Source organism: Aegilops tauschii, chromosome 7, assembly GCF_002575655.3.
Source record: "Aegilops tauschii subsp. strangulata cultivar AL8/78 chromosome 7, Aet v6.0, whole genome shotgun sequence".
Taxonomy (NCBI): domain Eukaryota; kingdom Viridiplantae; phylum Streptophyta; class Magnoliopsida; order Poales; family Poaceae; genus Aegilops; species Aegilops tauschii.
In genome coordinates, this window is record NC_053041.3 from 169,302,387 (window position 1) to 169,318,293 (window position 15,907).

At 43.9% G+C, this 15,907-nt stretch overlaps 2 protein-coding genes and 1 long non-coding RNA gene across 4 annotated transcripts; 2 read left to right on the top strand and 1 right to left on the bottom strand.

The window, feature by feature from the left end:
- Positions 1 to 473: 473 nt before the first annotated feature.
- On the bottom strand, positions 474 to 1,714 carry LOC109731656 (uncharacterized). The gene is made up of 4 exons (XM_073503882.1): positions 1,631 to 1,714; positions 1,397 to 1,521; positions 926 to 929; positions 474 to 833 (listed from the first exon to the last, which is right to left on the bottom strand). Exons 1-4 carry the CDS (start codon positions 1,712 to 1,714, stop codon positions 474 to 476), a joined length of 573 nt encoding a protein of 190 aa, XP_073359983.1.
- Positions 1,715 to 2,824: 1,110 nt separating this feature from the next.
- On the top strand, positions 2,825 to 10,897 carry LOC109731723 (proline--tRNA ligase, cytoplasmic). Of its 2 annotated transcripts, none has more exons than XM_045232017.2 (12): positions 2,825 to 3,007; positions 3,614 to 3,702; positions 4,198 to 4,290; positions 4,863 to 4,979; positions 5,869 to 6,056; positions 6,700 to 6,766; positions 7,360 to 7,482; positions 7,563 to 7,742; positions 9,524 to 9,808; positions 9,945 to 10,163; positions 10,263 to 10,356; positions 10,509 to 10,897. In XM_045232017.2, the coding sequence occupies exons 2-12, from the start codon at positions 3,658 to 3,660 to the stop codon at positions 10,571 to 10,573; spliced, it is 1,476 nt and encodes a 491-aa protein (XP_045087952.1). In that variant the 5' UTR covers positions 2,825 to 3,007; positions 3,614 to 3,657; the 3' UTR covers positions 10,574 to 10,897. The 2 variants fall into 2 exon arrangements, with proteins under 2 accessions (XP_045087952.1, XP_020146493.1); XM_020290904.4 differs by having other exon boundaries at positions 2,897 to 3,007; positions 3,617 to 3,702.
- A 755-nt stretch (positions 10,898 to 11,652) lies between these two features.
- Positions 11,653 to 12,714, top strand: LOC141027993 (uncharacterized). Its single transcript, XR_012190080.1, has 2 exons — positions 11,653 to 11,982; positions 12,224 to 12,714. It is a non-coding gene; the product is annotated as an uncharacterized lncRNA (long non-coding RNA).
- Positions 12,715 to 15,907: the final 3,193 nt, after the last annotated feature.

A 15,907-nucleotide genomic window follows, 5' to 3' on the forward strand; every position in this document is an offset into this window, starting at 1 on the left:
ACAAAAAGCCAAAAACCCCTCACTTGCCCTACTTGATGCCTCAGCGTCGACAAAAAGCCAAAACCCCCTCACTTTCCCTACTTGATGCCTTGGCGTTGACAAAAAGCCAAAACCCCCTAATTTACCCTACTTGATGCCTCGGCCTCGACAAAAAGCTAAAAACCACTAATTGACCCTACTTAAGCTCACAATCATCAGTTGCACAGAAACATACTTAAGATCACAATCATCAATTGCAAACATCTTACTTAAGATCACATTCACCAGCTCTAAATACCACCACATTCGGCACTAGTTCAAATCCATACATAATCATAGTACTAGATTAGTACATTACATATCCATAGTTCAGGAGTACTCATAGTTAATAGAATTTAAACTACTATCATTACAGCAAATGCCAAACCACACTCTGCAAAAGGTCAGCAAATGCCAAATGATATTCCCCATTATTCTCTTCCACAACCACCTGCTTATCCATTTATGATGGCCTTGATCCCCTCCAGCTTCACATTGCTCTCTTCAACTGTCTTCTGGAGCTCATCAATGTGGATCTGTAAGTTCTTCCTCTCTTCAGCTAGCTTGAGCTTCATGTTCCTAATGACATTTGCTTGAGCAGCTGCTAGGTTCTTAACCATGTCATACTTCTCCTGAATCTTGCTACTTTCAAGATCTTTCCTTTCTACCTCTGCCCTCCTTTCCTGAGCATCCAAAAGTCCATTCACATCTTCAACTAGCTTCTCATAGCTGGCTTGCAACTTCTTCTTCTCTTGTGTCAGGTTATGAACATCAAAGTAATTCATCAGATTGTCCTCAGTCCTGTCTCTCTTACTCTGTTCATACATAAACCATAACTTGGATAATGCATTCTCAAGGGTATTGGGCCAAGATGGATCAATCCATTCTACTAGTCCACAGTTTTTACCTTCCTGAAAAAAACAGTATTAACATAAAGAATTACAGAACAGTGACTTGCTTACAATGATGGGCTAGATTACTTTATAAAGTGTCCTAAAATTCAGATCATGCAAGCTCAAGATAGAATATTTAAACATGTCCTAAAGTAAACATCCTAAAGTAAACAATAACTTGCTCTAAAGTAAACAATTACTAAGTAAACAATGATGGTGTGCTAACCCATGCATCTTCTGTCTTAAAATGTGCTAACATGGCAGAGTTAACAAAATGACCTAACTAAACAATGTTGCGAGATCCAGACTAAACAATGCTGTCAGAGTAAACAATGAATGCATCCACTGTCCAAACTTCACAATATAATACGATGCCTGCTGCCACAATACATATCCATGGTAAACAAATGACAGATCTGTTAAGTTAATCCACACGTTCCAATTAGTTAAGTTGGAACCATACCTTCTCTGCGCAACAAAGAAACCTCCTGCCAGTGTGAATTCCTTCGAAAGCAACACGCCTCTCTGATGCCTTCCCGTGTCCATGGCACAAAACATGCAATTCAGTCTCGGGGCCCTCGAAATCTGAGTCTTCAATGCTAGCAGGAACCTAGAGTGCAAAGGAATGCCAGAGATTTGATCCACAACTTGAGAACAAGCTCATTCGAGAAATCCCCAAATATCAAACCCTAACCCTAACCCTAACTCTGAGAACTGACCTTAATGGTGCCGTCGTCGGAAGCTGAGCTCATGTACTCCAAGGTGTGCTCGCTGCTATCCGACCCATCACTCCATGACACCATGGCGCTGCGGCGGCGGCGCGACGCGGCGGTGACGGATGCGGCGACCAAGAACAGAGCGAGAGCGAGAGATGAGCGAGCGAGCAGAGTGGATAAGGAGTAACGGTTCACGCTTTTGACTGCTAGGAGCAAACGGCGCCGTCTAACGCCGTCTGCCGGCTGTCGGGACGGCCTGGAGTGCCACGTAGGCGAAAAACGGGCCCCACCTATCATAAACTCACTTAACACGGCCCGATTCGCCGATCAGTGGTTTTTGCAAAACAATTACGCAAGACGTGATGTTTTCTGCAGAGAATCTGTATCCTAGTGTTTTCCGCAACCCTGGCCCTCAAAGTGTGGTTGTTTTATGCAATTTACTCGCTCGGAGCAGACCGAGCAATTGTCCTTGCACTGCGCTCTGCTGTAACGTAACACTAGGATCAGCACCAGTAGAGCGATGACCGATATATTTACTACAGATCCGGCTTGCCTGCTCCCTCCTCATGCTCCCATCCGTGCTCCCACTTCATCGTACGGCTGTCTTTTTTCTTTTTTCCTTTCTAATCTAATCATCCCCCCCTGATTTTAAAGGGATGGGGCCGGGTCTTATTTTGTTCCAGTCAAATCAAGCCACGTACGCGGGAGCACGCATGGGCACAACCGCGGGGAGCAGGTAAGTCTCGTCCATTTACTACTCCCTGTAATGCCAGATCTGCCAACACCATCTATCTATCTTGCGAAGAAGAAGAAGAAAGAGGCCCGACAAGTAGGGTAATGCGGTTTCCGTGATTGGCGCTGTGGCGATCGGGAGGCGACCCAGGTTCACTCGTCGGCACAGGCAGCGTATGTTACCGACCAGACCACAGCCATGCATGGTGACTGATCGCATCGACCGACCTCCCGAGCTATCGATGAAGCCACGTTCCCCCTCGACGGCATGGGAGGGAGTGGGGCCCGTCGAAATCCCCTCGCTCCCTCGCCGGTCTCTCGCATCGCATCGATCTCCACTCCTCTGCATGGAGACGTCACCGTCCACCGATGAGGTGGCGGCGTCGCCTATTGTCTCTTGAGTCTTGACTCTCCTGGTCTCCTGACAGGAATTATTTAGTCTTCTTTCTTTCTTTCTTTCTTTCCACCACCAACCGTTCCGATTTCTTATTCCTATTTCGGTTCAGTAGCGGACACGGAAGCGGGGCGATATATGCTGGCCGGCTTGCGCTCTGCCCTGCAGCATCCTCCGCCCCCTTCCACCCGAATCCGCAGCAACGCCCTGTCTCACCTCCCCAGCCGCTGCGTATCCGAGCGCCCAAGATTGAGGTACGAATTACTTGGCTGCATGCCGTCAAATCACCATATTTTCTGCTATTTTGGTTGTTGGACCGGTGCTATTCCTTAGTCTTTCTGCTCCTTTTCGTTGAGGTTTTTATTTGTGCGCAAGAACTCAACCGAAATAATTTGGCGTATTAGGTTTTCTTCGCAATCATAGTTGTGGAGAGCATGTAGAGTAATTGGACTCGAACATATATAATACAGCTGGTGTTGAGAGGCGCTTACATCATCACTCATCAGTACTTAGTAACTACAGAAGTAAGCATAGGGGTGGGGGATGAAAAGCTGGTCATCATAAGCTAACAGTATTTTGTCAAAGAAGTTCTAGGAAAAAACTTGCACTGGTCATCTTTCTTCCCGAGTATTATCCTCTTCTTTTTGTCAAGAAGCCTTCAAGATAGTTTCTGCAAATACTATTAGGACGGATATTTTGAGTCTGCACAAAGTCCAAACGAACATGATGGTGAAGTACTTTGCAAATTTTCATAATCGAATCGCCGTCACTACATACACTACACATGTTTTCCCGGTTCTTTGTGAATTCTTCTGTCTTCTGAGTCAACTTAGTTGACATTTGTATTTCATCCCGTGCAGCAGCAGCGTCTCAGGATCCATCCATATCCACTAGTAAACTGGGGATGGCGTTCAAGAAGGATGATAACTTCGGAGAATGGTACTCCGAGGTGTGTTTTCTTACCTTCGTTGGCCCTTGCCGTCTTGGTGAGGCTTGCTAAGTCGATTTGGGCTTAGAAGTGAAAGTGAAGTGTAATATAGGGGCCATGATTAAGGCTCTGAAAGAAGCCCCGGACAAGATTTGATATGATGGTTCCGTTAATATCTGTTATGGTGGATAGCTTAAAATTTATGACTTCGTCAACAATACTGCTGAGATTGCTTCACTTGCTTCTTCTTTTTGTGTGTGTGTTGTGTTACAGTTTTTGCTCTTGAATGCGACATAGTACATTGGTTCACCTGTCGCCTTGATATTGGTGCAGTCGTGCTCTCTGAATTATTCTTGGTTTAATGCTCCTTTTATCATTTAGTTCGTTTTCTCGAAAGAGAAAAGGAAAACTTGATTTGCTGTGCACTAGTTGGATGATTCCAGATACCAAAATTCAGATAATATCCCGTTCTTGCTAGGGGGGTCTTATCTGAAGCTTTGTTCTTTCTTTGCGCAGGTTGTTGTTAACAGTGAAATTATTGAGTATAATGACATCTCTGGCTGTTATATTTTGAGGCCGTGGGCGATGGAGATCTGGGAATTGCTGAAAGTGAGTTTTATGCTATGAAATTCAGTTAATTGAGATGTTTCTGATGGACTGTTAGTATTTTCCCTTCTTTGCAATTAAATACAAATACGCTTTGTTGCAAGTTTTGTAAATGTCATCTTCTGTGGTGATGAAAGAAAGGCATCTCTATATGTAGAGACTTATTTTTAGTGCCATCTGAAGCTTGATTTGTCAAGCATATGCCTTGTCTTCTTTCTTTTTAATCGTTAGTATGGTGACTAATTTGAACTTAATTTGTCCAGTTAACTTATCGACATTTGATATGTTGAGCTACAATCCCCCTTACGCACTTAGATATGTGATACCATATTTATTTCAGCATTATGAATATAAGTTTCACTTCTCTTCGTCAGTCTATGGCTGTATTGTATTCAACTTTTGTTGCATCAGCCTCTCTTATCAGTACCTTCTAACTCTGAATTATGTGTATTTATATCGTTGGCTGCACCGGAATCCTCATTGTTTGTTTCATGTTATTTTTATCTATCAAGTGACATTGACATTATTATTATAGCCCCGTTCCTTTTAATAACCGATATGTAATTTTTGTGCAGGAATTCTTTGATGCAGAAATAAAAAAGCTGAAGCTGAAATCTTATTATTTCCCTTTGTTCATTACTGAGAATGTTGTGCAGAAGAAGAAGGACCACTTTGAGGGCTTTGCTCCAGAGGTGTGCATTTTTCTCTCGTCCCTTACATTCAGTTCTGTATTTTGCCAGTGACTTCGTTTGAAGTGACTTAGAGTGCTACTCGCATATCCAACATTGAAGTGACTTCATTTGTATGATTAACAACTGAAAGAAAAAGAATCTGTATGAAATGATGCATACATGATGCTGGAAAGTTAAATCGTTATTCTTTTTCTTTTTTTCTTCTTCTTGTGGTTTGGACACTGCCCACAAGAAGTGTTTGGTTCTAATAGAATTCCTAAGGGGTACCAGAAAACCAGAGCTTTATGAATCATTTGAAGGATGCCACTGTTTCCTTTTTCTTTCTTTCTTTCTTCTTTTGGTTAAATGTGAGGTAACTGCACCTGAAGCACTCATAATCATTTGTGAAATTTGGTGCACAAGTCTCATGAAGAAACTCCCTGAGCACCTTAATCCTTATGAAGCTGTTGTACTTAGGAAAGGTTGCTGTTGTAAAGACAATTTAAATTCAACGAACTTGATAATTAATGAAGAATGTGTCCTGTCAACCTGTCAAAACTCCAAACTGGTTTGCTGCTGGCTATGAGGCTTGTTTGCGACACGTGTCGCTGCCTCTCAAGCAACTTCCACCAGAGCTCAGTCAGACCAATAAGATTGTGTAAATCAGTAGCTGCAAGCCTGTGATTGTTGGCAGCTGTCATTTTCTAAAACAATTTCCAAGCGGATTTTAGTCCATCAGTGCTTCATGAAATATGTTATTCCTTTAATTAAATGTGTGTGTGATGATCCTAATAAGCCGTGCCATATTATTATTAAGCTTCTGTTTGATGCTTTATCCATTCTCTTATTGCCCTTTGGTCAGTTATGTAAAAAAGGCAAGTACTAAGTAAACTATTAATTTGTTTTCCAGGTGGCATGGGTTACTAAAACAGGAAATTCTGAGCTGGAAGCTCCTATTGCCATCCGTCCCACGAGTGAGACGGTCATGTATCCATATTTCGCTAAATGGATAAGAAGCCATCGGAACTTACCTTTGAGATGCAACCAGTGGTGCAGCGTTGTTCGATGGGAATGTAGCAATCCAATTCCTTTAATAAGGTAGCTCATTGTTTGGTGCCTGGTGGCCTATTACGTTTGTGCACTTCTCCCATTCTGCTTATCTTCAAGATTGCCATTATTGTCTTGTTAGTTATTACTAGTAATAGTGAATGCAAAATATTCATTTCGGTGCGAATGAAATAAATACAGTAGCAAAGTGGCTGCTGAAATAATAGTGCCATGGTGCCTGAGTACTAGAGCCAAGGACATCTGTTTCTTTGAATCATAGAATAGCTCTCTAGCAAATACTTTGTTGCCAACTCTGTGCTCGAATGCCAACATTCTGATTTGTGCCCGAACATTTTGAACGGAAGGACCAAAGGAAGATTGGTAAATAAGACTCGTGCAACTTGGACTTTCACGGAATTATTTCAGCTCGGTTACTCCATAATTCCAACCTTATATGGTATCTACAACCACCAACCATACTGTTCTGCTACAGTAGCAATCTGATGCTCACTCACTCAAGAACTATGACAATTTTTAAAAAATCTTCAATATTTTGAAATGAAGCAAATTCCATGCACCTTGTGTTTCTGCAAAGGCGCATGATTATGGCTGCATCCATTCGGCCTTTTTTTTACCCACATAAAATTCTCTCGTCAACTGCCTGAATTAAACATTCTGCAACTGTTCTACTCAGGAGCCGTGAATTTCTTTGGCAAGAAGGGCATACAGTTTTTGCAACTAAAGAGGAGTCAGATGAAGAGGTATTAACTACTTACTTATGAACTACTACCTCCGTTCCTAAATATAAGTCTTTTTAGAGATTTCACTACAAACTACATACGGATATATATAGACATATTTTAGAGTGTAGATTCACTCATTTTGCTCCGTATGTAGTCCATAGTGGAATCTCTAAAAAGACTTACATTCAGGAACGGAGGGAGTATTTAAATATTGGTTTGTTATGAACTAACACTGGTTCACTGGGTTGGTTTTAACCCAATATGAATTATGAAGGGAACAAATGGCTAGTCTGAAGCAGAAGCTGACCTAGTTTAGCGAATGAAGCTATACGATACGAAACGTCTATTCTATGGATAAAAAAATATCACTGTTTCGTAAATTACATCACTGGAAAGTTGAAACTCATATAACGTCACTCTTTCATATCTCAAACACAAATAATCTTATTTTTATATAAGTAATTTTTCCCAATAACTAGTTGCTCAAGTCCTCGCGTATCAAAGGCAGACCAAAATGAATGAAATATTGCTGTGTTCATTATAAGGTGTGTTTGATAAAATGATTCTATGCCGACCTACATGTGGAATTTCAATTTTCACAATTTTATCAGGTTCTCCATATATTGGAACTCTACCGAAGGATATATGAAGAATTTTTAGCAGTTCCAGTGTCCAAAGGGAGGAAAAGTGAGGTGGAAAAATTCGCCGGTGGACTTTATACAACCAGTGTTGAGGTACTGATATAAGAACTTTGCTACGTCTAGCTTTCTTAAAGCTGTCCTAGTAAGAAAGCAAGCTGTTTCTTTATTTTCAGGCCTTCATTCCAAACACTGGCCGCGGTATACAAGCCGCAACTTCAAATTGTCTTGGTCAAAACTTTGCAAAGATGTTTGAAATCTTTTTCGAGGATGAGAATGATCCCGCTCAAAAAAAGAAAGAGAAGAACAAAAGGTCCTTGGTGTGGCAGAATTCTTGGGCGTACACCACCCGCTCGGTAATTCTTACCCTCTACTTGATATGGGTTTCTTTTTCTTTTCTCTGTTTTACTTTCTTCTGAATGCTGAAGTGTTGGAAATGACAATGACGGTTTTCATATATTGTATGTATGTACTTACCTGATTATACATCTTGCTGGTTGATGTAAATTATTTGACTAGCTTATAAATTCACTTTGTAAGAACAACAGGTGGCAAAATAGGTACATGGCATTTATTTTTCATGAATACGCATTGTTGCGTATCATTTCATTGATAGGTGGAAAGAACATACAGGGTGCCGCTCGAGGGGGCGTGCACGCATCGGCGTCCCCAGGAGCGTGGTGTGAGCATGTATAAGGTTGCTCAGCCTCGGTACAAACATTCTAGATTACAGGGATAATTAGTGCTAAAGCCTCGAGCACCGGCTTTAGACCAAAGCCGGGCTTCCTCCTTGATGGTGTGGACAAGGGCGTCAGTAGATGGTCGGAGGCCGTCGAAGAGAGCGGCGTTTCGATGCTTCCAGATGCTCCAAGTGGTGAGGGCTATAAGGGAGTTGAGGCCTTTCCGCAGGCTTGCCGGAGAAGCGGCCAGCAAGGCAGACCACCACGGGAAGAAGGACGTGTCGGCGCCAGGCAGAAGCACCGGGAGGCGACACCAGGATAAAATCTCATGCCAGGTGATCTTCGAGAAGATGCATTGAACAAGCAGGTGATCAATGGTCTCGAACTCCTGGTCACACAACTTGCAATGGGTGTCGTGAGGTAACCCGTGGCGCGCTCTTCGTTCTGCAGCCAGCAGCGGTCCAGGGAGACTAACCAGAGAAAGAACTTGGCGTTCGTCGGCGCCCAACACTTCCAAATGGGCCGCCAATTAGGCGCGGTGGTGGAGCCGAGGAATAGGGCTCTGTAGACTGTAGGCAGAGGTAGCTGTATATTTCCCGCTTTGAGTCCATTTCCAAGAGATCTTGCCGGGCACGTCGGAGAGTTGGAACTGCTGAATACGCCGCCATAGACCAAAGTACTCAATCGTGGCGGCCGGTCCCAGGGAGCCATGGATGTCGCGGATCCAGGCCCGGTCCATGATCCCGTCGCGCACCGATGTCTACGCCTGCGCGGAATGTGAAGTAGCAGTGTCGGCGCGATCTCGGCAACGGTCTGACCGTGGAGCCAATGATCGGACCAGAACTGGCAAGTCCGGCCATCACCCAGGGTCCAGGTCGTGGAAGCGCAAAAGAACTGTCTGGTCTCCTTGTCTCTGGGGAGCTGCAGGTGATTCCATGGGCGATCGGGATCAGTGGCCTGCAACCATAGCCAGCGCGCACGAATAGCTACTTTCTTTCAAAAGTATCCTGCTAGCACTGCCAAAGCATTCACATATCAATAAATAGGAAATGGTAAGGTCGGGAATGCTGGTATACATCTGGGTGTATTTTTCACGACAAAACTGTTTTTGATATTGTAATTAACTAGACAGTTCTGTGTAGGAGCAGCGGTTAGTGTTCTGTTTTATTTTCCCATCAAGTTGAGAATTTTGATGCTAATTCAGCGGGCTGTCAATAACCATGTGGTAATTTTGGCAATAATGTGGGGTGTTCTATATGTTATAGGAAAATGTATTGCATTGTACTATCTCTGTTCATAAATATAAGACGTTTTAGCGGTATAGATTGAACTGCCAAAACGTCATATATTTAGGAACGGAGGGAGTACATTGTTTTGCGTCTGAAATATCCCATTTGAATATTCCACCTAAATTATGTTCAGATATCTAATATGCAGCACTTTTGGTCTTCTTGCAGATTGGGGTGATGGTGATGACCCATGGCGATGACAAGGGCTTAGTGCTACCACCAAGGGTGGCACCTATCCAGGTCATGGTTATTCCTGATCCATTAGAGGATGCGGACATGACGGCTATTAAAGAAGTATGCGAGACGATTGTATACACTCTCAGCCAAGCTGGGATTCGTGCAGACTTGGATGCTCGCGAGAACTACACTCCTGAATGGAAACATTCCCACTGGGAAATGAAAGGTGTTCCCCTAAGAATCGAGATAGATGTGAAAGATCTGGCAAACAAGCAGGTACCCGGAATTGTCAGCATTCAGTTTTTTTTACAGAGTTAACAAGGATTTACTTCTCATCTTGTCGCGTTTAACTAGTCACCTTCATGACCATTTATTCTGCGGGTAATTTAAGCACAACCTTCTGTCTTTTCAGGTGCGCGTTGTCCGCCGAGATAATGGTGCAAAGGTTGATATTCCTTCGACCGATTTGGTTGAGCATGTACAAGTGTTACTGGATAGGATTCAAGATAGCTTGTTTGAAACAGCCAAGCAGAAGAGAGATGCTTGCATTGAAGTCGTCTACACTTGGGACGAATTCACAGCAGCTGTGAATGACAAGAAGCTGATCCTGGCTCCATGGTGCGATGAAGAGGTAGCTGAAGGCCTTCTCCACATCTATTATATTCTGCATCGTTGTAAATAGGCTTTCTGCTCAGCATGTTTATCATTCAGTTTCTTGCCTTTGGTGCAGGAGGTTGAGAAGGACGTGAGAGCTCGGACCGAAGGCGATCTCGGCTCTGCCAAAACATTGTGTGCTCCATTCGATCAGCCAGATCTTGTAGAAGGTATGGTATCGGATTTCCTAATATTTCAGTGCATGTGAGCTACGTTTTAGGTTTTTTGTTTTGCTGATGCTCGAGGCTCTGATCATGTTTTTTTTTTGAGAAGACGAGGCTCTGATCATGTGTGTGTGGTATTTTTGCGCTGAAAATTTCAGGAACTGTGTGCTTTGCTTCTGGAAAGCCCGCCAAGACTTGGTCGTTTTGGGGCCGCAGCTATTGATTGAATCTTCTCCGTGTGTGCCCTGATACCGCCTGCCATGCTGCTGTTTTTTTGCCATTCCTTGCCGTTTGGGGAGCCCATTGATTTTGAATAGGCCTGCAATCTTGGACTTCACGCACACACACGCACACATATTTAGCACGCGGTGTTGCTTATTACTAGAGGCTAACGTGCACTTCGCCGCGCTGTTCTTCCCCGTGAGATTAACTCTTTTTCTATGTCGTCTTGGGTTTAAATTATGTTATGTTCTTTCATCTATATATCGTGTTGGCCTGCTACCGAAGACTATATTGTTCTGAGAGAAGAGTGAAGTTGTTAGGTGCATGCTTGTGGAGTCCTTCCATGTTTCGACCTCAGTGTGAGCTGATGGTGGTTGTATGAGCCCCTTGAGAGCTCTCATCCCACGTTGAAATCGTGGAATTAGTATTATAAGGCTCACATGGGCCGGCACATGAAGCTCTCGACTTGGCTCAGCTCCCTATTTCACTCGTTCTCTTAGTTTTTTTTTAGTCGCTCCACTGCTAGCTCAGGAAAAAACCCCGCTATAGTACTTTTTACTTAAAGTTCATTGCATCAAAAGTTTATGTACTTTAAAAAAATGTTGGATTTTTATAAAATGACTGTGAATTTAAAAATATTCATGGATTTCAAATAACATACATGAGTTTGAAAAAAATGAAAATTTAAAATGTTCACAAACTTACTATATGTTCGTGAAATTTAAAATTATTCACTAATTAAAATATGTTCATGAATTAAAAATGATTTTTTAAAAGTAAAAAGTCTTTAAAAAATCATATTTTTTAAAAACATTCATTAATTAGCATATGAAAAATAAAAAAAAGAAGAACAAAGGGGAAAAGATAAAACAAACAAAAAAAAATACAGGAAATAACCAAAGAAAAACTATTAAAATATTTCCCTAATAATAAACCAGCGATTGCTTTTGGTCGTCCGTCATCGGGCGTTTTTGCAGAAAAGTACCCCCGTTTCTGATAAATTGACCCGCAGTCCTACTTAAAGTGTGGATAACGTTTCGTTTTCTTTTGCAAAAAACCCCCTGCCACCACAGCCTGTACGAGAACACGAGGGTTACCTCCACCGCCGCGCCCCATCTCTCCCCTGTCGCGCCCCCGTCCCTCTGCTCGCCGCCGCGCGCACCGTCCCTCTGCTAGCCGCCTCGACCCATCCCTCCACCGCCGCGCCCCCGTCCATCCTCTCCTCGGTGCCCGTCCTCGCTCCGCCGTCGCCGAATCTGGAAGAGATCGGGAGAATCCGCCGCATCTCGCGCAGCTGCTCGTCGGCCATGCGGGGAGGACGAACGGGCTGCTCATCGGCGTCCGTCCCACAGCCCCGCTGAAGACGGTGCCCAGCTCCCTCGACAGCGCACTCCTCCTACTTGCCGCCCGGTATACCTCCCCTACTCTCGGGCCCCCGGATCCCACTCCCCCTACCATAATAGTCTGATTTCGAGGCAAACATAGTGTTAGATGAAATTTGACTATAGAATTGTTTTCTGTACTGCTATCGTGCTACGTCGTCAATTCAGGGTGTGTAGAAGATGTTGGTCTGGGCCTGTAGAGGATGAGGTGCGTGGCTGCTTGTGTGTATGCATATATGTTAATTGGTGGCTGGTGTGTGTGTGTTCAGGGTGCAAACAGCGACAACGAGTAGGCGGCAAGTATACTGCGCCGAGAAGCGATACAGGGGCATGAAGCAAGCGAGCAGGCATGCGCGGCTACCTGCTACTGCACTAATAGCAGCCTTGACGGAGCACCGGGGCTGGCTTGATAGGGCATGCCGCCCGCCGGTAGACGCCTGGTTGTGTGAGACGGAGATGAACCCCGCGTCGTCGCCTCTGCAGCCTGGACAGAGCCGCCGGTGCTGGGGATGAATCCTGCGTCTGTGATGGTGATGACGCTCTCCATCTACTTTCTCCAGTGGCTATAAGGGAGTAAAGATCACATCGTGGATGTGTTTTTCTTCAGAGATGTGGCCCTGTCATTGTTGGTTGTCGAATTTGCGATGTAATCCGTCCCTATGTCGGTGTATTAACCACTTCGCCCTCCCGCACAATGAGCAGAACCGAGCAGCGGCTGCAATTTACCCATTGATTTTTTGGAGTGATTCAAACCTAGGAAGCCTGCTACTTGTGCAAGCAACAGGGTAACAAGTTATCCATCTGCCGCAAACAAGAAAGTGTGTGTGTGCGCGCGACCTTCTCCCGCTGCGACCTTGACCAGGAAGCACGTCAAACAGAAATGCCAATCTTTACACCAGCATCAAGCCCCTAAAAAAAGTCTATCACCTGTATGTTTGCATATCACCGAGACGGAGCCAGAAGACAATTTTTTTATCTTTAGGTGTTAACTCCTTGTGACAGGTATATGTGAGTGTCATCGTTTTGTAGAGATAGATGTTCATTGAGCTTATTTTCATGTAAAAAGCGCATGTACATTCTCAGCAAAAACAAGAAAGTGTGTGTGTGTGCCCGACCTTCTCCCGCTGCGACCTTGACCAGGAAGCACGATCAAACAGAAATGCCAATCTTTACACCAGCATCAAGCCCCTAAAAAAAGTCTTATCACATGTATGTTTGCATATCACCGAGACAGAGCTAGAAGACAATTTTTTTATCTTTAGGTGTTAACTCCTTGTGACAGGTATATGTGAGTATCATCATTGTGTAGCGATAGAAATATTCACATTAGCAAACCTCACTACTAGGAAAAGTCTAATTAGTGGCGCACTTGTTTTGGCCATTAATGGCGCACTATAGGTGCACCACTATCATCACGCCACTAGTAACAAGTACTTGGTGCGCCATTAGTATACCAGACAATAGTGACGCACCAGGCAGTGCGTCATTAGTATGTCCCCTGGTGCGCCATTACTACGCCTCCCAGGGGGCCATATTTACCTTCTGCTCTCGGTTACTAATGGCGCACTTTTATATAATGCGCCACCAGTGTGTTTATTGCAGTGCGCCACTAAAGTGCAGTATGGTGCACCACTAGTATGAATATTAGGAAATTTTTTCCTGATATTTGCACAGGTTACAAAATACATTACTGCACAGAATATAGACAGCACAACATATAAACAGCAGATTTATCGAATACAATAGAAGATTAGTCTCCGAATACAATTCATCATATTAGTCTCCGAATTCAAAATATCGAACAAAGTTAGAACATTACAAGTCTCGAGACCGCGAGTAGCGAGTTTGTCTTCACATTACAAGTCGATATCGATCATCTAAACTACCATCACATAGAAGAGAGCTGCGGTCATCACGATGAGCATCATCGCGATGAAACTGGTCTTCATCTGGTTCCTCCAACGCTCCCTCCTCTCTCCCGCTAGATAGCGCGCGTATCTAGCTTCCGCCTCCGCCCTAGTAGTGTACCATTTGTAACTGTTACCGTTGAAACGGTGAACCTGTCTCCGACACTCCTCCCAGTCGTCGTAGACTCCGGGAACCTTACCCTTGTACACGACATACGACGACATCTCTATGCACTAGACAAACAAAACGTTAGTAGCAATTCACAGACAATACATTAATAGCACGATTTATGGTCCTACTAATAAATAGCATCGATTACATATAAGTTGAACGACTGTCCAAACCAAAGAGACATACTTAAAGTTTAATTACAACATGAGCTAATCTATATTTCAGAACTACATAGCATCAGTACTTTTGACTCGACTCAGGGACCGGAGCATGGATGAAGCCGCCGTCTTTCGTGATGGTCATGAATGTGCGTTTGTTGTCAGCCTGCATTTGTAGCGTTGTTTCTATTTCACTGTTGGACGGTTGATATTTGAGGTAGAATGTAACATCCCAAATTTTCAATTTGGAATGTTATACATTAGATCATCATCCATAACATATTTTATTGCATTTTGTTTTGCGATCCTAGAAATTCTACGCAACTCGAGGACCCACGGAGAGAGTTGGGGATTTCGTTATTTTCATATTTTCGGTTTTCTCAAATTTTGAAAATAGGATCATTTGTTTTAATTATTTTTCTCTCCGAAAATATTTCATATCAAAATATATGAGAGGGGATAAAATGACTTCTCCACAAATAATGAAATATTGGAGGAAAAATATTAAAAACAAATATTTGATTTGATTTGATTATTATTTGAATTAGGAAAAATACGCGTTTTTTCAAAATTGCATTTAGGCCCCAAATAAATGTTCATCTTGTCCGGCTTGATTTTAGAAGTCGGGGAAAATTTATTTCGGGATTTTTGGAATCCGTTTAGTATTTCTTTTATTTGTTTTTCTGCGTGAAATTATAAAAAAACGCGAACCGACCTTGGGCCGTATTCGGCCAGGACTCCGCCCGGCCAGGCCTTTATAAGGCGCGCCCCCGAGGCCCCGTCAGCCCAAGTCGCCCCCGCCGCAGCCGAAAAACCCTAACCCTAGCCCGATCCGCCGCTGCCGCCGTCGCGTGTCGCCGCCGCCCCCCCCCCCCCCCCCCCGAGGCCCCGTCAGCCCAAGTCGCCCCCGCCGCCGAAAACCCTAACCCTAGCCCGATCCGCCGCCGCCGCCGCCCGACGCCCGTCAGCCCGAGCCGCCGCCCGACGCCGGAGCCCCGCCGCCCCGCCGGAGCCGCCCGTCACCCCGCAAAGGTTGACCACCGCCCCGCCGCCGGCGGTTTTCCTCGAGAAAACCGTTCGGTTTTCCGTCCGGTTTTTCGTTCGTTTAAAAAGAAAAACTAGATCTGTTTTTTTCTTCGGTTTAGTTTATTTAGCGAACACTCGTTCGTTCGTTCGTTCGTTTTAACGAACGATTTTCGTTTTTTTTCGCAGACAGCGAACGTTCATTCGTTAGCCTGTTCGTCCGTTTTCTTTTTCTCGGATTTTCCGCGATTACTTCTGATCGCGATTTCCGATCTGTTTTTCGTTCTAGTATAACTTTTCGCTCGTTTATCGGAATCAGGCGATTCAAGCGCCTAGAGTTTCGTCTCGAAACCCTCTTTCCGTTTAACCAACTCAAACAAGTTTTTGCTACTGTAAAATTTGACTTAGGTCCAGATTAGTAAACGAAGATTGTTTCTTTCGCCGTTTGACTTTCGTTGCTTCGTTTGATTTAATTCTTTTGCAAACCGGAGTTCTTAAGTTGAACTTTCTGGTTAGATCTTTTATTTGAGTTTTACCTATGCATTAGATGAGTGCTTATTGTATGCTTGTTTGTTTGCGTAGAGTACCCGGAGTGCGCAGCGTGCTACTTCGAATCTCGAGGTTTCACGGATCATCAGCAAGGCAAGTAACACTTTGATCATACCTCTTTTCATACCCAGTTTTATTGCATTA